We start from the raw sequence: 25,726 nt of genomic DNA, 5'->3' as shown, positions 1-25,726 counted from the left end.
CAGTACCATTAAAATTCAAGTATCTACTAAATTTACAACTACTGATCATAATCTAAGCCCATTTAAAGGCAAATGTATTTAACAATTATTTTTACAACAATGGCAATATATTCCTAGAATATAATTCCTAAAAATTTATATATGTTTCTACAAAAGGTAACTAGCACAACCTTAACATATGGGTGTCCATCTTTACAAACTAAAAAATTACCCAGACATTTAAACTGCAGTATCTGTAGGAATAACATATGAATTAAATATAGAGCAAAAATCAACTATAAATAACCACGAATTAAAAAATGATAATTTTGTCTGAATACTACTTATTGATAATATGTCTAATTAATAAACATTAGCTATTCTTGGATTCCACTTACTGAACCCATTTATAAACCAGTACTTTCCCCTTATAACATCATATATACCTATGCATATACTATAAATTATATGTACTTTCCTACACGTTATATAATTCTTTAAAATCATGATGAGAATTATTTCTTCCACAAATTTCTAAGAATTACCTTTAAAGTTCCAACCCCTTAAACATAAGTAATATGTACTTTGACAGGTTCTAAGTACAAAATATGAGTAGGTGACTTTGGAAGTTACTGCTTTTACAAACAATTGAATCAAAACCATTGAAACAGAAGTTTGAATGAACAGAAATTTTAACTTATTTCATCCATAGATTAAATCACAGTAAAGGAATTAAACTCAAAATTTCTAATTAAGAGATTTAAAGATCTTCAAATACACTTTACCTGAGAGAGATTTGTCTTCATTTCTGTAAGCAAGTCAAAGCCATGTCTCACTGTCACAGCGGGCTGGCCTGCCAACAACCCAACCCTCATAATGGAGAGTCGGATCCGCGTCAGCCAGTCTTGGCAAGTTTGGCGATTGGTATAAAAGAAAGTCCTAATGACCTTTAGAATAAAGAAAAAGAAGAGCTCAGGATTGGTTAAGATTCTAGTATAGATGTATCAAATACACAAGAGTATTGTGATTTCAGCTCTACAAGCATTGCCAGGCTTGCCCATGAAATCGCTACAAACCAACCCTTAGCCCACTGAAACCAACCTTGGGAGGTGATGTTAATGCATTAGCACAACCCTCATATGCATTATACATTAACTTCTCCAGATTTTCCAGATACTGCAGAAGAAGAACAAGTCTAAGCTGGTTGCTACTGTGGCCTTCATCATTGTCTGCAGTTGTCCACTGACTAACATCTTGATCAGGGTTTAACGTGTGAGCTGCAAGACTTCTAATGATACCTTAAAGCAGAGACAACATTCCAAATTTAAAAGAAATCTTTAAAGATTCTAAAAGTTGGAGATAATTTTACAAAATCACATATATCAAGTATCTCCCTGTACAGCCATCATTTAAAAACAAAACTCCCAACATGAAAGATTTCTTATTTTTATGGGAAAAAATGTTTTCTCTGTACAAATCCCCTAGTTTTTGAACAAAAGTAGACAATCATGTTGTTGTCAACACCATTATTCTATGAAAGTTTATTCTCACAAACAGTACCTGAAAGACTGAAAGAGTATTAAAGAAAAACAAAGCATACACTCTCAAATTTTTGTTTTAACAAAGATTAAGAAATCCATTGCTTCTTAATATAAAAAGGGTTTCAAAGTATTTATATCACGAAGTTTGAAAAAGCACAAAGAGCTGATTACCTTCAATGGTCTGGAAGGTATCCTGAGCTCTGCCCAATGGGGTTCTCAATTTAGAAAGGACAGTGAACTGTGCTGCTTCCCAAATAGCCCACTGCCAAAGGACAGCATCTGTCTTTAGAAGATTTCGGGGAATTGTTGATTGGTCACGCTTATCCAGTCTCTGGCAGCTATAGAACAATCTTTCTAACCAATTGTCCTTCCTGGGAAAAGCAGTTTCATATTTAACAGACAATGACAACTTCATTTAAAAATTTTTTAAAAATTGCCAAGGAAATGGGAGTAGGACTACAATTTTCCTACCTCAAAAAGGCAAAACCTTTAATAGTGAGAAGCATTATATCCCTTTCATTGTGAGGTCTTTTATAGTTAAAACAGCATAGGGTACAGTGTGGATGGGTTATTAGGGTAAATGACTTATGACACTGGCTATCGGGGTAAAACATTCACTGCAACTAAGCATCTGCGGAATGTCTATGTCCTTAGGCCTCTCCCCAAAACACTCATGACTAGGCAGAGCAGTTAACTGTCAAACACATTTCATCACTCAATCTCAAAGCCCATTTTTGTTTCTTCGGATACTATCATCAAAGCAATTCTTACTGCTGAAAACAAAAATGATCCATTGGAGAAGATATCACTTCCTACTCTGCCACTCCGGACATATCTTCTCTGCAAAATGGGCATGGAGTCAAGATATTCAAGAATATTTAATTAACTTTCACACATGAAGGAGTCAAAGAAAATCTTACCCCGTTCTGTGAGAATTCCCATACAAAATAAAACTAATAACATCAGAGAAATCTTGTGGGTGGAATGTGTTACTTGGTGCTTTGCTCATGTGACTTCTTAATGCTAAAGAAATTTCTTGAATTTCTGTGTGATTGTTATTGCTGTAGAAAGAAAATAAAGTCACAGTTGTACAAAATGTTTCAGTCAAAAGGTTACTTTGTATTGTAAATGAGCTATTTTCTTGTTAACTGAATGTAGAAATAAAAAATTAAAACTGAGCCCTCAAAACAGAAATGTTGTTACAACTTGAAAATTAACTTAATCAGGGGTGCCTGAGTGGCTCAGTGGGTTAAGCCTCTGCCTTCGGCTCAGGTCATGATCTCAGGGTCCTGGGATCGAGCCCCACATCGGCCTCTCTGTTCAGCAGGGAGCCTGCTTCCCCCTCTCTCTGCCTGCCTCTCTGCCTACTGTGATCTCTCTTGCTGTCAAATAAATAAAATCTTTAAAAACAAAAAACAAAAAAAATAAAGAAAAGAAAATTAACTTAATCAAAACAATAAAGATTACACTTGAGTTTTTCAAATAACTGAACTACTAAGAAACATATTTTGGCACTGTGGTATATAAATTATTCAGTACCTATTATCATGAGCTTCTAAGTTTATAAAAAATATAAAATCTTGTTACTTTCTTCTAGACCTGCACAACTTGACCCTCTGACATCCCTTCAGTCACTGAGAGGTGCCGTACAAGATTCACTAATAAGCAATTTGTCTCTTCCTAAAGGACTACCAGGCACTCACAACCATGGGATGTTTTTGTTCTAATGCAACCGTTATACCTCAAAACAACATCTAGAGGAATTGACTTCAACAGCTTTCCAAATGCTTGTCGAATACGAGTTCCACTATGGACAAGTTGAACACGGCAAACATCAACACACCTACAAAAAAATGGAACAGATAATACGAGTGTAGCAACAGCCTCAAGTTATTAGGACTAGGATCAAAGATAGGATCTTTAGTGCATACCTCTGTAAAAGATCGTCTGGCAAAGAAGAAGACAAAGCATGAAGACTGCTGCATGCTTGCAGACAGATATTCACATCTTCAACGAGAGCTATTAGAAATTAAAAGACACTTTCAGTTTGCCAAAAGAAATCACATGCCAGCATGTCCTAACTTCCCGATCCCATTCACTCATTCAATAAACAGTAAATGCCTACCATGGATGGACTAGGCCCTGCTCCTGCCCAGAACCCTTGCTGGTAGTAACATTTAGGAAAATGACACATTCAACAAAAGCCACTTAAAGTCATGAGTTTTACCCCAACCATTCTCTGAAGGGAATTTTAAAAGTATACAGAATGCATAAGCATTCACATAAGCTTAAACGATCACTTAAAAACAACGTACATATTAAGAATAAGAAAAAATTAAGACAGATTAGGCATCTGCCCTTGAGATGGGAATTATACATTTCATGTTATGAAAATGTTTAAGTGACTATCGTTCATTACCAAAGATCCCTTTTAAGTGCAGAATAACAAAATTTTTAAAAATCACTTACTGTTAGCTAAAAGGCCTTTGCAAAATTTATGGAAAGATGGAAGAGAGAATAAAGGTGCATATGTTTCAGACTTCTTCATTAACACAGCCACTTCCAAAGCCCAGGTCATTAACAGTTTCCTGAAACCCAAAATAACCAGTTGATTTCTTAAGAAGGAAAGAAAGAAAGAAAAAGGTCTATTCTTCTTACATTACTTTGGTTTTGGTTTCTTTAAATATGTCAAGCAACAGGAAACAAAAACGCAAACTATAGAAATTCCTTTGTCAAAAAGTTGCATGCCTTTTAAGAAAATGTCCCCAAACTAGCATAAGTTGTAGCAAAGATTATAAAGACCTCTACAGATAACATTCTTCAACTAAACATTGCAGGTTTCATTTAATAAATTAAATGAGGTTTCATTTAATTCTTTTGGGAAAGAACCAGAAATCCTAAACTAAATAATAAAGCTGTATTTTGAAGAGTTTATGAAGCTGCTCCACCCTACCACCCTGATAATCTGGATTTCCTACCCTCCAATTACATAACTAAATTAATAAAAGTTCAGAAGAACACTTAAAATTAGGAAATACTATTTAGTTACCTTGTATCCTGGTTAAGATTATCTTTCTTAAGCAATATTCCCAGAAGATTCAGTATAATTGAGAAATGCTTTTTTGTAGCTGTAGTTACAGTACTAATCACAGCTCCATCAAACAAAGATGGGGACGAAGAACTAAGACTACTAGATATAAAGTGATCATGCCTGGAAGACAAAGGGAAAAAATCACCTTTTCATCTCTAATTGAAAAAAAGAAAGCAATTCCAAAGTCAACACCTATTTTTAAAAATCTACTCTTATGAGAGCCCACAAAAGCTCAAGAGAAAAAACAAACCCTTGTTTGTAAGAAGTATCTGTACAGTACAGTACCTGGTACAATGAGAATACAGCGTGTAGAGCACGGCATACTGAATGGCAGGGAAGTGAACAGCCAAGTCACCATGCACAATCATCAGATTCTTACTCAGCAGGGCAAAGACGGTTGGAGACAGCGCCCACATCTGATGATGTACAAAAGAAAACAAATATTTGGCTCCTCCAAGACACATATAAGCTTATTCCTCAAAATACATGTACACATTTTTGAAAGTTAAAATGACAGGGGCTCAGATCACGACCTCAGATCAGGTGGCTCAGATCACGACCTCAGCCGAAATCAAGAGCTGGACATATCACCAACTGAGTCACCCAGGTGCTCCTGAAATGTACACTTTAAGTGGGAATTATATGGTATTTGAATTACAGATCAATAAAGATACTTTTTGAAAAAGAGGAAAAAACAGGAGTGCCTGGGTGGCTCAGTCAGTTAAGTGTCTGCCTTCAGCTCAGGTCATGATCTCAGGGCCCTGGGATTGAGCATGCCAGGTTCTTTGATCAGTGGGGAGCTTCACCCTTTACCTCTGCCCCTCCCCCTGCTTGCGCTCTCCTGCACTCACTCTCCCACATAAGGAAAGTAATTTTTTAAAAGAGACAGAAAAGGGTACTGAGCTATATTTGGCCCACGGGTTGTCGTCTATGGATTCCTGATCTAAACAAAGTCCTCTGTACCTCACAATGTAGCAAACAGCATCTCCTCAATTTTCCGTATACTAAACAGGACGGTGCCCTGTCCGATGAAGAAAGCAGCACATCTTACCACTTTCTTAAGCCGTTCCCATCCTTCCCTTTTCCTTCTGCTGCTAACGTACTCTATTCCATCTGCCTGCCCCTTCCTGACCCACTCTGTTTCCAGACTACAAGACAAAAAAACCTCCTCAAATCTATACACAATGTGAATTCCTCAAAAACGAAATTTTAGGGTCTGAGTAGAGTTTACTGTACACCATCAGCCATGACTAGCAGTGGGGGAAGGAACTGCTACTCATGGAGTGATACAAGGCAATCTGATCAGGAGAGCACGCAAATCTAAACATCAAAATTTGACTTTTCCCTCCCTTCTCTTTTAGAAAACCTAATCCTTTAATTATACGCTATTTTTTTTATTAGAAGTAATGTCTTCCAATCATGAAAGGTCTAACACAAGGGAAAAAATAAACAAAGCAATAATTATCAGTCAAAAGGAAGGTCACATCAAACTTCTTAAAGGGAAGAAATCTTTATTCTTTTCCCAAAAGAAAGAATATATGAATATTCCTAGAGAAAAGTAGGAACTCAAAAAGAAGACCACATGTAAGCACTAACATTAGTGAAGAGGAGAAAAGCGGGGAAGAAGAACCTGCATATTAGAAGAACTACACAAATCTGAACTGTGCAAAACACTCACATTTTTTTATAAGCATGCTAGAATACGTATAAATTCATAAAAGACCGTTTTTTAAGAATAAAACAAATATAAGAAAATTTTATAATTGTTGTCAAGGAAAGGAAGGGATAAGGGAAATACAACAGCAAGAAACATTCCTGTCAATTTTAATGATCCAGGCATGTCCTACATACATACAGCAGTGTGGTCTATAGTGACTCTGGAGATACTGACATGATAATGGCAGTAAATAACATAGGTAAACATGCAATGAAGAGAGGCTTAAGTAAGAATAAAACAAAGCACAGCAAGTAAAGACTCACCCCAATTAGTGAGTTTTTGGCATTTCCAATTGTAGTCAGGGCACTGAGATCAAATATAACTACAAATTTTGCATTGTCTACATTGAATACGTGATTTTTAAAAGATTCATGTTTTATTTCAGAGCAGGCATCAGGAAGTTGTAGACTATGTAGCAGGTTGTTTAGGGCACAAGTCATTTCCCCCAAAATTAATTTATAGGCAGTCTCCAAAACAGGAATATTCTTCAGGCTGAGCACTGCTTGATAAACAGCATGGGCTACAGCAACAACCTTTAAGAGAGAATTCAAGAAAATGATAATTAAATGGAAAATAATATTACTAACTGCAAATGTGATAGTACAAATCAATTTTAAGAAAAATAAATTCATGGGGCGCCTGGGTGGCTGAGTGGGTTAAAGCCTCTGTCTTCGGCTCGGGTAATGATCCCAGGGTCCTGGGATCAAGCCCCACCTCGGGCTCTCTGCTCGTCAAGGAGCCTGCTTCCTCCTCTCTCTGTCTGCCTCTCTGCCTACTTGTGATCTCTGTCTGTCAAATAAATGAATAATCTTTAAAAATTGGGGAAAAAGAAAAATAAATTCACTGTCCACAACACCAAAGACCTAAATTTTTTTTAAAAATCAACCTTAGGAAACCTACATGTGTAAATAAATTTATAAAAATCTTCAAAACTTTATTACAGAGTCCTCTAAATTAGAAGTTCTTAAAAGATCGTTTTTTTTTTAAAGATTTTTTAAAATTTATTTTGACAGAGAGAGAGATCACAAGAGAGAGAGGGGGGAAGCAGACTCCCTGCTGAGCAGAGAGCCCCAATGTGGGGCTTGATCCCAGGACCCTGAGTTCATGACCTAAGCCGAAGGCAGAGGCTTAAGCCACTGAGCCACCCAGGAGCCCCAGAAGGCCATTTTTTAAAAATGACTGGTATCAAAACACACATAAAAAAAGCAATTTATGGAACACCTAAGGGGCACAGTTGTCAAGCATCTGCCTTCGGCTCAGGTCATGATCCTACAGTCCTAGGATCGAGTCCCAGGATTGAGCCCCACATCGGGCTCCATGCTCAGCAGGGAGCCTGCTTCTCCCTCTCCCTCTCCCCTTGCTCTCTCCCTTCCCTCTCTCACTCTGTGTGTCAAATAAATCAATAAAATCTTGAAGAAAAGAAAAGAAAGAATATTACAATTCGTTTTCTTCTGTACACTTGGAAAGTCTATAGTGGTTCTGACTGGGAGTCAGATGAGAAGCTAATAATGAAATTTGTGATATACTATACTTCTGAATTTATAACTTTTTAAATATAACTTGTTTTATAAAATATTAATAAAACAAATTACAGTAATTAAGAAGAGTATATGGCACAGTGGTATGACAATCAACAAATACTAATAAATCATTTAATCACTGTATTTTAAAACATTTACCATTTCATTCCCACTTTACTTATGTAGCCTAGGAAGCAACTTGAGTAAACTCTTCAATGACTGAAGTTACCAAAAGTCCTTCTCAATGCAACACTTACCTCCTTTTCTTTATGATAACGCAAAAACAGTAGTTTAGATGATGGTATGAACAGTTTTTCTACAAATGATGATGGTAGTTTTGTATTTATCTGTTCAACGATCTAAAAAGAATAAAATAAAAAGAAGTGAGCTACCAAGACACAACAGGACATGGGAGAACTTTAAGTGAAGAAGCCCATCTGACGTGGCTACATACTATGATTCCACCAATATGACCTTCTGGAAAAGGCAAAACTATGGAGACAGTAAAAATATCTATAGTTACCAAAGAACAAGGAGGGACAAACAGGTGGAGCACAAGGGATTTTTAGGGCAGCAAAACTACTCTGTTCGATACCTCAATAATGAATATGTGGCATTATTCATTTGTCAAAACCCACAGAACGTACAATCCAGAGAATGAACCCTAAGGTGAACTATGGACCTCAGTTAATAACATGTCAATATAGCTCATCAGTTGTAATAAATGTACCACAACGAAGCAAGATGTTAATGAGGGAAACGGGGACACATGGGTGGCTGAGTCAGTTAAACATCTGCCTTCAGTTCAGTTCATGATCCCAGGGTCCTGGGATCGAGTCCCCACATCGGGGTCCCTGCTCAGTGGGGAGCCTGCTTCTGCTTCTCCCTCTACCTGCTGCTCCCCTCCTTGTGCTCATGCTCTCTCTCTCTCTCCCTGACAAATAAATAAATAAAATCTTTATTATACTACTCTTTTATATACTTCAAAATGTTCATAATAAATGGTGGAAAGGAAGAATACTTATGGTTAAGAATAAAAACTATAAAACAAGTTTCATATGGAAAATAAAACACAACAAGGTCTTTCAAAATAGTTACCAAGTATCCATATAATATTTACCAGGAATACTAAGTAGTCTTATATGAAAGACAATGTTTCATTAAAAAAAGAAAAAAAAGGAATAAAAGCTACACTGAGATCAAACACTAAAAATAAACAGATAACAGGGCAAAAGCAAACTAGATTATAAAAATAAGACTAATGCACTCTTAAAAAAAAAAACAACAACCAAGGCCTTCATTTCTTCCACACTAATTTAAATTTAAGGTCTTGAAAAAAAACATATTTTATAAGCCACAAGAAAGAATTCACATACCAATGTGAGTAAATTCAAGACTGAGATGATATAATCTGTACCGCAAGTCTGGCAGTTCTCCAGCTGATCTAATCCATATGTAATGACCATGTCACAATGTATAGTCATGCTAGGATCCAAGCTGCCGAGCAAAACACCAACACACTCATTAGCAGCTGTCAACACAGCCTCAGAAAAAAACACTTGGTTTGCAGCCGTCACACATCTCATTACTCTGTATAGAACCTGCAAATGGGGAGAACAAGCAGCTTTTTAAAAAAATTCACAAGCTTCCACAGAGCAAGAAAATAGTTTTTATTTAATGCAGTTTCAACTAAAAACTAACTGCCTGCCTTGTCAGTAGTCTCTTAATATTCTACCTCTCAGTGGCTGAATAATAAGGGGATCTTTAGTAAAACATGCACAAATGATCTTGCTTAAAACATTCTGAAGTACTCTCGTGACAGGAAATGGACCGTGCCGTCCTCTACATCCCTTACACCCAATTCCTATCACCCTCCCTCCCCCAGCAACGTGACCAAACGGCTAACGCTCAGAAATTTTTATATGCATGAAATACACAAGTACCTGGAACAGTAACATTAAACACAGGAATAACCTGCCATGAGAATCATCTTCCTGCACTTGGGCTTATGGTAATCAATCTTTTAAAACTAAATATCCAAGTCACCTTAGCTTATGAAAGTTCATGTACTGATGGTCTCTTTGGAAAAGTTAAGTCTCATTCATAACATGTACCTATTAGAGGATTATGAAAATCATGTAATATCCAACCAAAAACCCTACCAAACTATAGTAGTCAATATTAATGCACTAAATTTCTAGTCAAAATTAGTTAAGAAAAAACAAAGGGATATAGTATATTTTTCTGTAATATTCAATAATCACTATATGTAGACATTAAATTTATAGATTAAAAAAGGCCTAAAAGACCTTCATATAAGAATACATTAAATATATAACTATCCTGGGAAATGATTATTTTCTTTCCTTTTGTTTTACATCTGCGTTTGCTGCCTTTATTTCAACACTGACACAGTCACCAAACCACCAACTTTTAAAAAGGAATAAATAAAATGAAGATATTATATCATCTCCTTCAGGTTTAAAATATCAAACTGCTGGTTTTAATTATCGTCAAGATCTGACATTTCTGTTCAAATACACAATTAACCTACCAAAAATTATATATAAAATTAATATCCTATTTTATTTTGCAACATTTTCAACAGAAATAAGTAAAAGCTACACTCGTATCCTAAGAGTAAAATTTTAATCTTTTAATATTTTATGTCTGTATCACGCACGTCTCTCCCTTCTTATTCAAGCACCATACAGTGTGACAGGTTCATTTCTCATGTCTATTACACGGAACCACTCACTGTTTTAACAGAGTACAGCTAATGTTTGCAGCTGCTGAAGTGTGGTAATCATGCTGCCTCTTGTGACTGATCTTAGACTACTATATATTTAAGTTCTTGTATCTTTATAATCTTGGATGTCACACTATCAAGTTGTTTCATCCTGTCATGCTCAGAAAAAATTACTCTTCCAGGCTTTCTCTACAGTGTGTTATTCTCAGTATGCTGAAAAACTAACTTCAATAATTAAAAACAAATATTATAAGATCTTTAAAGAAAGATTTTAAAAGAATATAAATAAAGAATAATGAATCTATAAAGGATCTCATGAGAAAAAAGTTTATGCATATTTTAAAATGGAGCGCAGCCTTTTTCTCACATAGGGGAGGGGACAGAAAAGGGCCAGGATGTAATAGGCTTTCCTACTTTTCTGGCAATTTAAGAAAGTAACCACATATGTACATACGTACTGAACAAACGAGGGTTAGTCACATAGTTCACTCAATAAAGAAAAGAAGTATTTACAATAGACAACAACTTTATTTTTGAATGATACTTAAAACTCCTTAAGACACTTACATCTGTTACATATGCCTCAGTAATTGGAGGACCCCGAATTGGGCTGAAGCGTTCCCCAATGCTCCTCACTACAGTACTGAACACCCGGAGAAGCGCGGCCAGCTTTGGTAGCGACACTGATGGGGGAGGAACATCTTCATCCACTGACTCCCCAGAGGCCACATGGCTGAGGTCCTAGATGTGTAATCACAGCACTCTTACTTAAGGAGGACAATGTTCAAAACAAACAAACAAAAAAACTCCCAATTTTTAAGTGAATTAACTTTATCTTTACAAATAAAGGCATTTTAGTCTATAAGAAAAAGAAACATGAAGGGTGCCTGGGTGGCTCAACTGTTTAAGCGTCCAACTCAGTTTTGGCTCAAGTCATATGAGGTTGTGAGACGGAGTCCCGCATTGAGCTCTGTGCTGGGCATGGAGCCTACCTAAGATTCTTTCTCTCCCTCTACCTCTGCCCCCATCACCACAAAATAAAAGAAAAAAATAATAATGTTAAAGAAAGAAACATGAATCTAAATGTAAAAGTAAATTATATTTCACTAATTAACAAATCTGAATTTAAATAAACCAAAAGTAATCTCAGGGGATGCCTAGGTGGCTCAGTCGTTAAGCGTCTACCTTTGGTTCAAGTCACTATCCAGGGTCCTGAGACTGGGTCCCACATCAGGCTCCTTGCTCAGCGGGAAACCTGCTCCTCCCTCCGCCTGCCACTCCCCCTGCTTGTGCATGTGCATTCTCATTCTCTCTCTCTCTCTGACAAATAAATACATAAAATCTTTAAAGAAAATAACTTCTCATACCAACTCAGAAAGGTAATGGGGGGGTAATAAATTCTAGTACATATGCTCTGATACAGAGAGATATAAATGAAGCCAGAAACTTTTGCCATTCCTAAACTGGTTTCTGCTAAAATCTTATTCCAGGTATTCTCTGAGCCACTCAATTCAATAATCCTCCCACACCAACATTATGCACACAAAGGGCAAATGGGGGAGGCAAGATATACTCAAAACACTAGCAAAAAAATGGGATACTAGAACCAACATACACCTACATACAACTAAGCACCAAAATAATAGAGAATTAGTTATATGTAGGAATATGTTGGTTCTAGTATCCCGTTTTTTGCTAGTGTTTTGAGTATATCTTATTTCCTTAACTAGATTTGTAAACCAGATTTTCTAATTTTTTTTAACACTTGCCTTCCCCAGAAAAGTATTGAAAATAAGGTGAATTGACATTGTATGAAAGCCTCTAAAGATTTTTCTCTTACATATATTGGGGATCTTAGATCATGCTTTGGAGGAAAAGACTTGGCTCTAGCAAACTTTTGTGGCTGTACAAGTATAGTACAGTGACTTCATGGGTGCTGCTTAAGTCTCTGATATCGGGTCTTAGCTTTCTTATCCCATTGGTCATGACTTAATCGGCCATGTCCTGTGAGAACCTCTTTGTGGTTCTTCTCTATTCAGACCTACCATGATTCTTGACTGGTGTTTGAGGCTCCTATAACAATTTAACTTCATCCATGCTATTTCGAGCCTTTCAGTGAGAAGTGGGAGGAAGATTTTGTCTTTCACGTGTTTCTTTGCCTCCACACCTAGAATATATATTTTCACAGCCCATCTTTATAGCTGATCTACTATGCTGAAGCTGCCCACTCTGGTCTGTGAAGACTCTCCCCCTTGGGGAGCTTCAGCAAGGTAGATCAGCTATAAAGATGGGGTAGCATGGTCCAAGATCCCCAATATATGTAACAGAAGTCTTTAGAAGCTTTTATACAATATCAATTCACCTTACTTTTAATACTCTTCTGGTCAAATACTCTTTGTTATCAAAAAATAAAAATGGTCAAATACTCTTCTGGTCAATACTCTTCTTTATCAAAAAATAAAAATGAACTATAGAAAATGTCTTCAGAAGACTACTGGTGGGTGCATGGGTGGCTCAGTTGGTTGGGCGACTGCCTTCGTTGGGGTCGTGATCCTGGAGTCCCAGGATCGAGTCCCACATCTGGCTCCCAGCTCCACAGGGAGTCTGCTTCTCCCTCTGACCTTATCCCCTCTCATGCTCTCTCTCTCAAGTGGATAAATAAAATCTTTTTAAAAAAAGAAAAGAAAATGAAAAAGACGACGACTACTGGCTACCAGAAATATTTCAAGCTTTGCAAAATGAGACCTACTACTTTTCTTTCAGTCTTTCTGGTAATTCAGCTGGCAGCTTAAAAACAGTATCTAAGGCGCCTGGGTGGCTCAGTGGGTTAAGCCGCTGCCTTCGGCTCAGGTCATGATCTCAGGGTCCTGGGATCGAGTCCCGCATCGGGCTCTCTGCTCAGCAGGGAGCCTGCTTCCTCCTCTCTCTCTGCCTGCCTCTCTGCCTACTTGTGACCTCTGTCAAATAAATAAATAAAATCTTTAAAAAAAAAAAAAAAGTATCTAAAAAAACTTCTTAAATGTTGCAATGGTTTTGTAATTTCTATTTAATGTCAAGCGGTCTGAATTATTTTAAAATAAATCCAGCACTGATGGAGCGCCTGGGTGACTCATTCGGTTAAGTGTCTGCCTTTAGCTCAGGTCTTGATCTCAGGGTCTTGGGATCTAGCCCTATAACTGGCTCCTACTCAGCGAGGAGGCTCTTTCTCCCTCTTCTTTTGTTCCTCCCCACCCTTGTGTGCACACTCTCTCAAATAAAATCTTTTAAAAAATTAAATAAAAAAAATTAATTTACCACTGTTTTAACATTGTTTTGTTCTCAACTATATTTTAGGAAAATAACTTAACTTTCTACATACTCACCTCAGCATATGCCTCCATGTCCTCTAGAAACTGACCAAGAAGAGTGGTAGAAAATGCCAGATCAGCTACCCAAAATGGCTCCAAACTCTGCAACCACCCTAGGAATCACAAAAAATTCAAGTAAAAAGAAAAAAAAAAATCTAAATTACAAATGTATCTAAAAGCCTTGTTTTCAAAGTCTTTTGGTTTTCAAGTTGTATACCCTTAAACAATGCCATATTTCATAAAATTAGTACTGTCAACTAGTAAATATGCTGATCATGATTAACCAATGTCTCTTTTAATACTGCAAAAATGAACAGTCTCCAGAAATTAAAATGTGATTCTTAGTCCTTATTTTTCATTATATTTAATATCCATATTGTCAATATACACAAGGCTTAGACTAAAATAACACAATCCACCATTAGCCTGGCTTTCGACTCCAGAACCCCAACTATCCACCAAAGGCATCCACTAATCTCCCCAATGGAAATGGGTCGGAACCACTCTCAGTGGAATATCCTATTTTCAGAAGTCCATTGCACCAATTAAGCTAAGAGAAACTATAGCACCTGAAACAAGCTGAAATGTCCAAATGAGTCAGGGTAGTCATTCACATAAATAAAAACAAATATTTTTAAATTTATCAATTACGAAGTTTCCCAAATTTATCCATTTGTTTTTTTAATAACCAGAAAAGCGAGTCACAAATATCCAGGATCTTTCAATCTATACTTGAGTATTGCCAATGTAGTGTCTCCTGCCACCAGAACACACTACAAGGACTCGTGGATAAGTCCTTTTAATTTCTCACAGGTGCAACATTATAATCTGTACTTACTCTCTCCTACCTACTTCAAAGTACAAAGTCTTCCTCTGAAAGGATAAATTCTGCTAACAAGTAATGTTCATTTATAATAACCAAATTATTGTGGTGCCTGAGTGGCTCAGTCAATTAAGCGTCTAACATCAGCTCAGGTCAGGTATCAGGGTCCTGGGATCAAGTCCCACACTGGGCTCCTTGCTAGGCAGGAAGCCTGCTTCTCCCTCTACCTACTGCTCCGCCTGCTGTGCTTACTCTCTCTCTGACAAAATAAATAAAATCTTTAAAAAAAGAAAAAATACATAATAACCAAATTATTTCTGTGAAGAAATTATTTTTCTTGCATTATGAAAGAAACGGTATTAACAGCTGGACTTTGAAGAACCAGAGTTCCTTCCCACCACATTTAAACGCCTGGTATATGCTAAATAACTTACCAGACACCTGCTGTGTGAGCGACGGTTTCTGAGTATGATCTATATGCCATCCAACTAATATATCAACTGTATCCTGGTTGGAGAGAAAGAGAATTGTTTTAAGGTCTAACTGCTACTTCTCCTGTGACCACTTCGGATTAAGAAATCCTAGAAAAAGCATCTGTGTTCTACCTATGTGACATTAGACAAACTTAGAAAGGGTAAGGGCAGGGCAAGAGAATGGAACTTTAAGACCTCGAGAAAATGTTTTTTCTTTAAATATTTTAAGGTATTAATGTCAGAAAGTACAGATGGTATTTACAAAAACATATTAATGCACCATTCTATCTTGGACCCTCAAGCATCACTGATTATACTCCAAGAAGCAGAAACTGTTTTCTTTCTGATTTAAAAAGGTTCTTAGACACAAATCCAATCCTTCTGAACAGAGGGAGTCAGAGAACTCACCCTAAAATTAGTGCTGAAAATATGAGGATAACATCGAGCCACCAAAAGAATGCACTTAACACATTTGCAAAGTAATTCTGGTGTATCCACATTTTCAAGAATAGACTGTAGGCTGGTCATTACAAGCTGAAAAACAAAAGAAGTTATAAACCATGAATATTCAACAAAATAGGAAGAAAACAAGCATGTTGGGTTCATATCAAAAAGTGACATATCTTCAGCACAGGTAATGACCCCAAGTCCATGTTGGGCTCCTGGCTCTGCGGGGAGTCTGCTTCACCCTCTGCCCCTCACCCCTTTCATGCAGAGCACGTGCTCTCTCAAATAAGATCTTTTTTTTGGAAAAGTGACTTTATCTAAAATTGATTATGATACTAAAGAAAAGAATGTCTTACAGTTTCAGCTCAAAAATAAGTTGAAAACATTTCATTTCACCATAAATAGGCTGAAAATAAAGACTGTGTCCACTTATTTATTTATTTATTTTATTATTTTTTTTAAAAGATTTTATTTGTTTATTTGACAGACAGAGATTACAAGTAGACAGAGAGGCAGGCAGAGAGAGAGAGAGAGGGAAGCAGGCTCCCTGCTGAGCAGAGAGCCCCATGCGGGACTCGATCCCAGGACCCTGGGATCATGACCTGAGCCGAAAGCAGCGGCTTAACCCACTGAGCCACTCAGGCGCCCTGTGTCCACTTATTTAAAGTCTCTTAACATTATTCCTAAGTAATGTCTGTTGACATTATTCCTAAGTGCTCTCTTTAATACCACAGACTTGATTAAATTTCAAGAACAGAAATTAAGATGTGCTTGGAAAACTTTCCTTTAAAAAGTGTGACAATTACTTTCCAATTCAAAATTTATAGCAAATTTTATACAATTTATACTTTAGGATATTAGTATTTGTTTCAAATCTGAATGACAAGATAGGCATGGCCCGACCGCGTGAGTAACAGACATGCAGGCTCATGTTACCACTATATATAGATCTATTTTTTAAACGACTACATGGCATGCCATGCCATTGATAGAATATTTTGCAGCTGTTAGAAACCATTTTTTCCTAAAAAGTAAAGTTCTTCTTTACAAACGTTATAACTACAGAAAAAGTGCCAGAACTGGAAAAGCATCTAATATTTTGCATAGCCAATGTGATAAATCTATACAGGTACAGGATACGAATGGGAGCCAAAATCACTGAGTGAAATATAACTAAAAAATACGGTATTCAGAAGGTCTCAGGTATCATGTCCAGATCACTAACTACAAAAGGAGAAAAATAAGCCTCCACAATGGAAAGATTCTGGTGGTCATCACCTCAATCAGGTGATCAAACTCTTCATCCCGAATAGGAAGACAAACAAGTTATGTGCCTGCTTGTGTGATGCTACAAAATAAAGAACCCAGGAAGTATTTGTGACCAAAAGGTTTAAAATCAGGAAAGAGCAATCAGACAAACTCATAAAATAGAACATTTCACAAATAGGAGGGACAAAAAAGATGTGAATTGTTCTAATTAACGGTGATTAAAGAGGCAGAGCACTAAACAACACACAAGTCTTGATGGAACCCTGGGTCAGGTAAGACAAAAGCTGTACAAGATATCTTAAGGCCAGAAGTTTGAATATGGATTGTATTATGTAGTAATATTAATTTTCTTAGGTATGATAATAATTGTACTGTTATATAAGAGCCTTATTTTCAGGGGATGTGTGTTCAGGCACTATAGGGTGAACTGTCATGACGTGTAATTTATTTTCAAATGGTTCAACAAAAAAGTACACGTGCCTATGTGTGCAGAAATAAAACAAGTGTAGAAAATGTTAAGGGATGGGGGTGCCTGGTGGCTCAGTCGGTTAAGCCTCTGCCTTTGGCTCAGGTCATGGTTCCAAGGGTCCTGGGGTTGAACCCTGCATCTGGCTCCCTGCTCAGTCGGAGTCTGTTTCTCCCTCTGACCCTCCTCCCTCTTATGCTCTCTCACTCATTACCTCTCTCAAATAAATACATTAAAAAAAAAAAAAAAAAAAACCCTTAAAAAAAGTTAGTAAGTGATAAATCTAGATAAAAGTTAATATGGGGGGCGCCTGGGTGGCTCAGCGGGTTAAGCCGCTGCCTTCAGCTCGGGTCATGATCTCAGGGTCCTGGGATCGAGCCCCACATTGGGCTCTCTGCTCAGCAGGGAGCCTGCTTCCTCCTCTCTCTCTGCCTGCCTCTCTGCCTACTTGTGATCTCACTGTGTCAAATAAATAAATAAAATCTTAAAAAAAAAAAAAAGCTAATATGGGTATTTATTACACTGGTCTACCTATTTTCCTCTGGATTTGAAAATTTTCAAAATAAATATTTGAAGAAATGTTCAAAATATAAAAACTATGTGCAGAATAAGCCCAATATGGTGTTATGATATTTAGTTACAATTTTTCTTAATCTTTCCCAAAATTTCTCATATAACCTCTATAATCAAAGAAAAATGGATTTTTAAGAACCTGACTGTAAAAAACATAACAAACTGACTATAACTATTATTTAAAGTGACTTAAGCAAAATAAAGCATATGATGAATTGTAAAGAGCACATATAAATAAAAGACATCTGGGGCACCTGAATGGCTCAGTCGGGTAGGCATCTGACTTTAGCTCAGGTCATGATCCCAGAGTCCTGGGATCGAGCCCCGCATCGGGCTCCCTGCTCGGCAGGAAGCCTACTTTCCCTCTCCTAGTCCCCCTGCTTGTGTTCCCTCTCTCGCTATGTCTCTTTCTGTAAAATAAACAAATAAAATCTTTTTAAAAAATCGAGAAGGATCTTTTAATATACTTACACACGAAACTGAAATAAAGCTAAGGAGGGCTGGTTTCCATTTATACAAAATTATTTTTTATCACCTAGAATAAGAATTTTTGACATATTACTAAACCTTAAAAGGCCTAGAATGAGTGGTATTGTTCAGTTTTTGTCTCCCTCAGAAAAGTCAAGTCCCCTCATATCCAGCTGTCCTCACCAACTCCCCACTTCCAAATGTGCAAATGATTTTAGTACTAAGCAAATTCAAAGGACAGCTCCAAAAAAGCCAAAAGACAAGAAAAATCTAACTTATAGTAGATAAGTCCTATACTAAGTTTTGTTTCTCCAAGTTCCTCTTCAAAAACATTGCTAGAAAATTGTTAGGGATAATTTTCTTCCCAAATGCATCAATTTTCCCCCTCATTCTTACCTGCATTACAGATGAAAAGGCTTTCTTCTCTCCTACAGTCTCCAATGCTTTGTAGGTGGCACATAAGTAGAGAAGTTTAACTTCATCTTTTGCAGATGAGCTAAATTTGCTAAAAATCCATTTGAAGATCTTCTCAGCCTCATAGCTCAAAGAAGCACAAAGAAGGCCAAGACAGCAAGCACCCTCCTGTCTCAACTCCTGAAGCAATTTGCTACTGTGTTTATTTCAAAGCAAACAAAACAAAACATACAAAAGATTTAAGCTTTCAAAGTGACAAGAATGACACATTTTACAAAAGAATGTCTTCAACGATTTTAAGTTTTCTATTCGAAATACATAAAAGATTGAAATTTTATCTTTAAATATGCTCTCTACTTTCTCTATCCCACAGTGCCCAAAAGTACCTTTGTTAGACATTAGATTCTTTTACGGAATCAATTATTCACAAACAGTAAAGAAAGGCCCAGAAATACTAAAAATCAGGCTTCACATTCCATCTCAAGCTACAGTAAATAATCCACAGAAAAAGGCAGCAACAAGGATCAGATAAAACACACTACTAATACTACATACGATGTAATGTTCAGTAGGTAAGGACTATAAAACAAGAAATGGTACTAGTTAAAGCACAACAAACTTAACAGGATAACAGTACTGATTTAAGTATATTAATAACTATATAAAATGAGACCATCAAAAAGCAGTAAGTTTCGTGACCTGCTGAGATGAACTTTTGGTGCTTTCCAACACAGCAATTCTTTGGGAATCCCCATACGAAGAACAGACTGCACACCTTTGTGGAGAACCCCAGTAGCCTCGTAGAGCAGGTGGTGTGAATCCACTGTTGCCCAAAGAAGGAAGCTCCCTTTCACCTCTATTCTCTAAGCAGTTTCAAAGTTCTCTAGTTTACAAAAGTTAATTGCATTCATTCATGCCTGCATTAAGAGTTTATGGCATTCCACAATGCTCAATTACTCAGTCATGTTGACAAATTAGAAAGAAAAAAAAGAAAGAAAGAAAAAAAGGCATTTCCTTTCAAGTGGAATCCATCTGCATTCAATGGTAATTAACATATGAATACTTTAACATAGATAAAGATGGCACAGAACCCAGCAAAATATTAAGTAGATATTCATAAGTGAAGCCACTGATGGGTTTATCTTCTTGTGCATTTTTAAATAATTTCTAAAAATATATTTTAAAGTCTTAAAATTGCCCATTGGTTACTTACCTTTCATTAAGCACATCATGTACAGCAGCCAAGATATTATCCAATTGTTTAACTAGTACCTTAAAAAAAAGTATAAAAAACTTCAAATTCCTATACTTTCAATAATACTGTACACTTTCTTACTCATCTTCCCCTCCAAATTCTAATCAAACAGCACACCTTCTTTTTCTTATTATTCCCAGTCCACAATTAGCATGTATCAGTGTTACAAGTTTCCTTTCAGATTCTAAAAGTTTCTCCATCCTATGCACTGCCATGATCAATGAAAAAAAAAATAAACTCAAAAAGCCGGTTTTATTTATTACTCTGAAATACACTACGTGATGGACTGACAGATGAAGAGGTGAAGAGATATGTAACAAAAGACATGATAAAATGTTAACGACAGAATTTAGATGGCAGACATATATTCAATTATCAATATAGATTCAAAATTTTTTCAAAAATTTCATTTGCTATATATTTGAACTTTTTCATAATAAAATAGGGGGGAGACAGAAAAGCTGCCTTGAACCAAATATTGTTTGAGTCATACAATTCTCATTAATTTTTTTCCTGCTCTATATCAAGTTCTTAATTTCACGTTAGAATTACTCAGAGTGGAGAGAAATTTGTAACTGCTCCTGAACTTTTTTCTTTAAAGGATTTTTCTATTTATTTAGCCCTGGCCACCAGACCATACCTACTCATGAACAAAATACACACACTGCAACCCCAATTTCACATATGAAAAACAAAGACACAGTCTGTCCCGGCATACAGAAAATAAAATTCTGAGGACAACAGAATAAATATATTAAAGGTTAAAAGCACTTAATTGTAAAAGACACCAGTGTGGATTCACCAATGGCAGGTAAACTACACTCATGGTCATCAAGTTCTCAATCATTGTAACATAGGCCAAATTAACCTAGAATAAGGAATTCCTGTCATATTTCCTGAGAAGCAAAGCTTTTCCCTTCTTAAACCTCTCCAGACAGCATTATCTACTTTATTATGAAAAAAACATAAGTAATCAACATTTCCATACTGTACTTACCAGCTTGTTTTCTGGTTGCTGAATAAATTCTTTCAACTGCTTCACAGTAGCCAGTCTTCGGTCTCTGTCATCTTCCCGGGTGATCCTCCGAAGAAGATTCGACAGTCGAGACTCATCAGAATAAGACATCGATCGCTCTTTGAAAATAAACATGTATAAACACAGAAGCTTTATAGCCCAAATATTTAAAAGTACATCAAAAATCACAGACCACTGAACAGTAAAACTTCAACTGAATGCAGGTCCCATCACACTTTTTTGTCACTATAAACCAAATTCCAGCAGACTCCTGCTACACAGAAAGCAGACCCTGAAAAAGATAAATCTAAGCAAATGCTCATTCCAGGGGACCAGGTGAGAGGAAAAAGAAAGGCTTAGAAATTACTTTCTTCAGATTTGTTCCAAAATCTTTTCAACATTCAGGTAAAGACCAGAAGTACCGGTAAGAGAAGTCTACAGGTTAGGGATAAAGTCTCAACCAGGCAGAAAGAGGCTATATGTTTCTATTTCTCACTTGGTATCCAATGGAGGGAAGTCTCTTGTTCACATTAGCATTACTTTCCCAAGACAAAGTTTCTATGAACTGCAAATCAGTTCAATTCAATTCAAATCAGTTCAATTTGTTGAACATTCAGTTCAACAAATGTCTAATTACCATCAGCCATGTGCAAGGCATGATGCCACTAGAAAAGTGGCAAACCAGACTGTTCTGCCCTTTATTTTTTAATGACAAGAACAAGCAACAATGCTGAAACAATTGCCAATAAAAATACATTTAAGTACTAAATTTTTCTTTTTATATTTTCAGCTGTGCTATGTAATGATTAACCAATGTACAGTAAAAACAAACCACATTAAAGAGTCTGATAGTTTCGGGCGCCTGGGTGGCTCAGTGGGTTAAGCCGCTGCCTTCGGCTCAGGTCATGATCTCAGGGTCCTGGGATCGAGTCCCGCATCGGGCTCTCTGCTGGGCAGGGAGCCTGCTTCCCTCTCTCTCTCTCTGCCTGCCTCTCCATCTACTTGTGATTTCTCTCTGTCAAATAAATAAATAAAATCTTTAAAAAAAAAAAAAAAAAAAGAGTCTGATAGTTTCATGTCTCCCTAAGCCATGGAAAAACTTAATAATAAAAGGAATTACAACATCTGAGAGAAGGAAAATGATTCTTTTTTTAATCCCTAGCCCACTGAGTATTTCAGAAAAGATGGATACTGAAAATGTCATTAGGTTACAAGCCAGGAAATCTATGCTATATTTACAATTCTTCCACTAGCAAACTACTTAATTCTGAGCCTCAGAGGAGAAAGAACTGGACATTATCTTTGGATTCACTTTCTAGCTTCTATCGTACCAAAATCAAGGGCTTCAAACACTCTTAAGAAACAGCACAGCAGGGCACCTGGGTGGCTCAGTCATTAAACATCTGCCTTCAGCTCAGGGCATGATCCCAGCGTCCTGAGATCAAACCCGTGTGTTGGGCTCCCAGCAACACAGGAGGCCTGCTTCTCCCTCTCTCACTTGCCCTGCTTATCTCCCCTCTCTTGCTGTGTCTCTCTCTATATATATATTAAATAAATAAATAAAATCTTAAAAAAAACAAAAAACAAAAAACACAGCCTTTGACTAGTGGATCCACTTCTGAGAATTTATCCAAAAAAAAATTCATTTTTTAAAAGCCTATGCAAAAAAAAAGCACCTATATGCACAAAAATATTCACCAAGATATACACAACACACAGATATACATACACACCCTCATGAAAGCAAATGGTCATAAGTAAACATATCCAAAGAGTGACTACATCCAACAAAGTAAATAAATCAGAAATCCTGATTTCATGCTTAGCTTTACACAAAATAAATTTTTCTTCTAGAAAACTAATGATCACTACCTCTAATCCCCTGACATTCAAGGCACTTTACCTATACAGTTAGGCTGTGTGATAAGGCAGAAGGTGATTATTAGCCTCTTTAACTTTAGAAAAACATCTACATCATTTATACGGAAATCCCCAACAGACCCCGGAGTCCAAGGACTTTGCTGCAGGAAGAGCCCACCACACACTAGACATTCATTACCCACTATGATCAGGAAAACTGTTTCTTTCAACTTATCTAGTCTTCAAATCTTACTTTAAGAGAATTCTCTAGAAAGTGTACTCTAAAAAAGTATTAAAACCTTTCCTGTGAGAATTTAGTCTAAGAAACAGTTTACAGGAGAAAGAATGTGAACATGTAGCCACCTAAAAACAGCAACATTTACCTTACTTTAATAGGGCTCTTTGCGTTACTCAATGTGAATCTGTACATGTTTTTCAACAAACCAATTCATGTGTGCAAAAGCATTAGTAAGAAATACGGTGTCCAGGAAAAGGGGGATACAGGTGTTTGTAAGGCAATACAAATGTGGAGGCAGACTGGCCCCCAGTTGGCCCAATCTTACCCTGTGATTTCCTCATGTCTTTGATGGCTAACGCACGACTGCCATGCTGAATACTGGTGAACTCAGGGCTGGTCACATTGTTAACCCTCAGCTCTTGCCCCAACGACTTCCGACCATAAGTATTTTCCCCAGATCCTCCATTGACACTGTAGCCACCTAAAAACAGCAACATTTACCTTACTTTAATAGGGCTCTTTGCGTTACTCAATCAATTTCTGACAGTTCAGGACCATACTACCCACATACAGCCTTTCTTCTATACTTCCATTGTGCTACCTGCTTTGAAATCATCTTGTTTTCATTTTGTTCATCCGCAGAAGAGAAGAGAAATATAATTGCACTTTAAAAACTTTTAGAAATCTCGAGGAGAAATAGTAGTCAGGAGACTACTTTGCCTTTGTGATATTTTGGATGACAAGGAAACTGCCTATGTATATTATAATGTACGAAAATTTTAAAAAGTTTTTAATGAAGGGAGTAAACTTAAGAAGTTTCAAAAACAGCACTGTACTTAAATATTTTTATTTTAAGCATATTAAAAAAAAAAGAGAAATAGGGGAGAAAAAGAGAGGGAAAGAGGAGGCAAGGGAAAAGCTGGTACGTTAAAAAACAACCCAAAAAACATGCCTCTAACAATAAAGGAAGCATATATACCCTTTTCGTCATTCTGTATGTCAGTGTGGACTCTGGTATCATCGTGCCTTTGCCGAGACACCACAGCTGAATTTGAAGGTTGCAGTCCATAAGAAGAAGACCCACCCCGATCTCTGGATGAAGAATATTTTAAAGTATCTGGGTCGGCTGATGCACTATCAGTTCTGCAAAGAAAGAAGAATATAAGATTAACTTTAAACAAATATTTTCATAGCCCAAATCATAAATCTTTATTCAAGCCTCTCCTACCACTCTAATTTTTAAATCATTACTAGTAATAAATAAGCACTCCAACAGAAGTCTTTCAAGAGGGAAGGGACTGTCAGTGAATGCAGAAATGCCAGGTTTTTAGCCCTTTCTATTCTACAGACCCATTAAGATATATGGATAACTACCCAGATTAGAGTGACCAACTCATCCTTCTGTGTTCAAGAGTTAATAATTTCAGCAATGGAAATTCTATGTCCATGAACCTCCCCCCGCCCCCGACTTTCAGTCCAAGGCAAACCAAGACATTTGATCACCCTGGTCCAGGATACATGATTTGATAAAAGGAATCACTCTTCCTCAGCTCTCCTCCCAGGAGAGGTTGGTCAGTGGAAAAATTACAGTATTCCCAGTCATAAAAGTAAAAAGCACTGGCAACATACAAGGGAGGGGCCATGTGACATATTCTCTCTCTCTCACCTGAATTCCTAATTTGGGAGGGATTATCTGGTGGGAAAGGAAATTATAGAATGATTTGAAAGCAAACTTGATAGGATATAAAAACACATTAGTTAGAAAGTAAGATTATTTTAATGTATTGGAGACTTCACTGAAGATTCCTTACCTACAGAGACTATCAAAATTATAAAAAGTGAGAAAAATAAAGTATCAGGAATCCAATAAAGCTGAATTTGAAGGTTGCAGTCCATCATCTATTTAAAAGTCAAGTACTGTGAAGAATAATCCCTGATACTAAGCCATTAACAAACGAGTGGTACAGCCCCAGGGTAAAACGAGTCCTTATCCTTATCTAAGGATCAGTTCTATGCCTCCTTAGGCCAACCAGGAGCTGAGTTTCATAATTTTCATGAGCCTTATTTTTCCCACCATCAAACATAAAGCATCAAGAAATAAGACAACACTATATGAAAAATAACATGAAAAATACCAAGAGAAAAGCTTCTCTCCTGTTGATACTACTACTGAGAGGAACAACTTTCTGGAAAAAGTCACTTTTATGGTATGTACTAAAAAGAAGGTTCAAAAGGTTCTGAACTCACAATTATTTGGGAAACTTGAGGACATTGGCAAAAGCAGAACAAGCCTATTCCTCAATCCTTGTGATTCCTTCCTCTTATAAAAAATGACTTCAATGTTTGTTTATATATTTCAATTTATCATTTTTTCTTTGCCTCCACTCACAAAAATTCTGAACCATGAAACTTAGCATAAGCTCGGTCAGACAACCTGGTCTATACTTACTGAAACCACTGTTAATACAGAAAGCAAACAAG

At 36.8% G+C, this 25,726-nt stretch overlaps 1 protein-coding gene across 1 annotated transcript in view; it reads right to left on the bottom strand.

The window, feature by feature from the left end:
* SMG1 (SMG1 nonsense mediated mRNA decay associated PI3K related kinase) overlaps nucleotides 1–25,726 on the bottom strand; it is a 106,226-nt gene that overhangs the window by 51,800 nt on the left and 28,700 nt on the right. The window contains 21 exon segments of the mRNA XM_004750311.3: nucleotides 765–926; nucleotides 1,081–1,277; nucleotides 1,692–1,891; nucleotides 2,441–2,581; nucleotides 3,262–3,363; nucleotides 3,452–3,539; nucleotides 3,990–4,108; nucleotides 4,570–4,731; nucleotides 4,897–5,027; nucleotides 6,592–6,861; nucleotides 8,106–8,207; nucleotides 9,225–9,449; nucleotides 11,165–11,338; nucleotides 13,960–14,057; nucleotides 15,202–15,274; nucleotides 15,649–15,774; nucleotides 18,860–19,073; nucleotides 20,091–20,149; nucleotides 21,130–21,266; nucleotides 23,571–23,726; nucleotides 24,225–24,388. Of these exon segments, the coding sequence (XP_004750368.2) occupies nucleotides 765–926; nucleotides 1,081–1,277; nucleotides 1,692–1,891; nucleotides 2,441–2,581; nucleotides 3,262–3,363; nucleotides 3,452–3,539; nucleotides 3,990–4,108; nucleotides 4,570–4,731; nucleotides 4,897–5,027; nucleotides 6,592–6,861; nucleotides 8,106–8,207; nucleotides 9,225–9,449; nucleotides 11,165–11,338; nucleotides 13,960–14,057; nucleotides 15,202–15,274; nucleotides 15,649–15,774; nucleotides 18,860–19,073; nucleotides 20,091–20,149; nucleotides 21,130–21,266; nucleotides 23,571–23,726; nucleotides 24,225–24,388 (3,100 nt within the window).

The sequence above is a fragment of the Mustela putorius genome, unplaced genomic scaffold (assembly GCF_011764305.1).
Source record: "Mustela putorius furo isolate JIRA1106 unplaced genomic scaffold, ASM1176430v1.1 tig00004007_pilon_pilon_pilon, whole genome shotgun sequence".
NCBI classification, from domain to species: domain Eukaryota; kingdom Metazoa; phylum Chordata; class Mammalia; order Carnivora; family Mustelidae; genus Mustela; species Mustela putorius.
The sequence above is the reverse complement of the archived record's forward strand: the minus strand, read 5'-3'. Positions and strand labels throughout refer to the sequence as shown.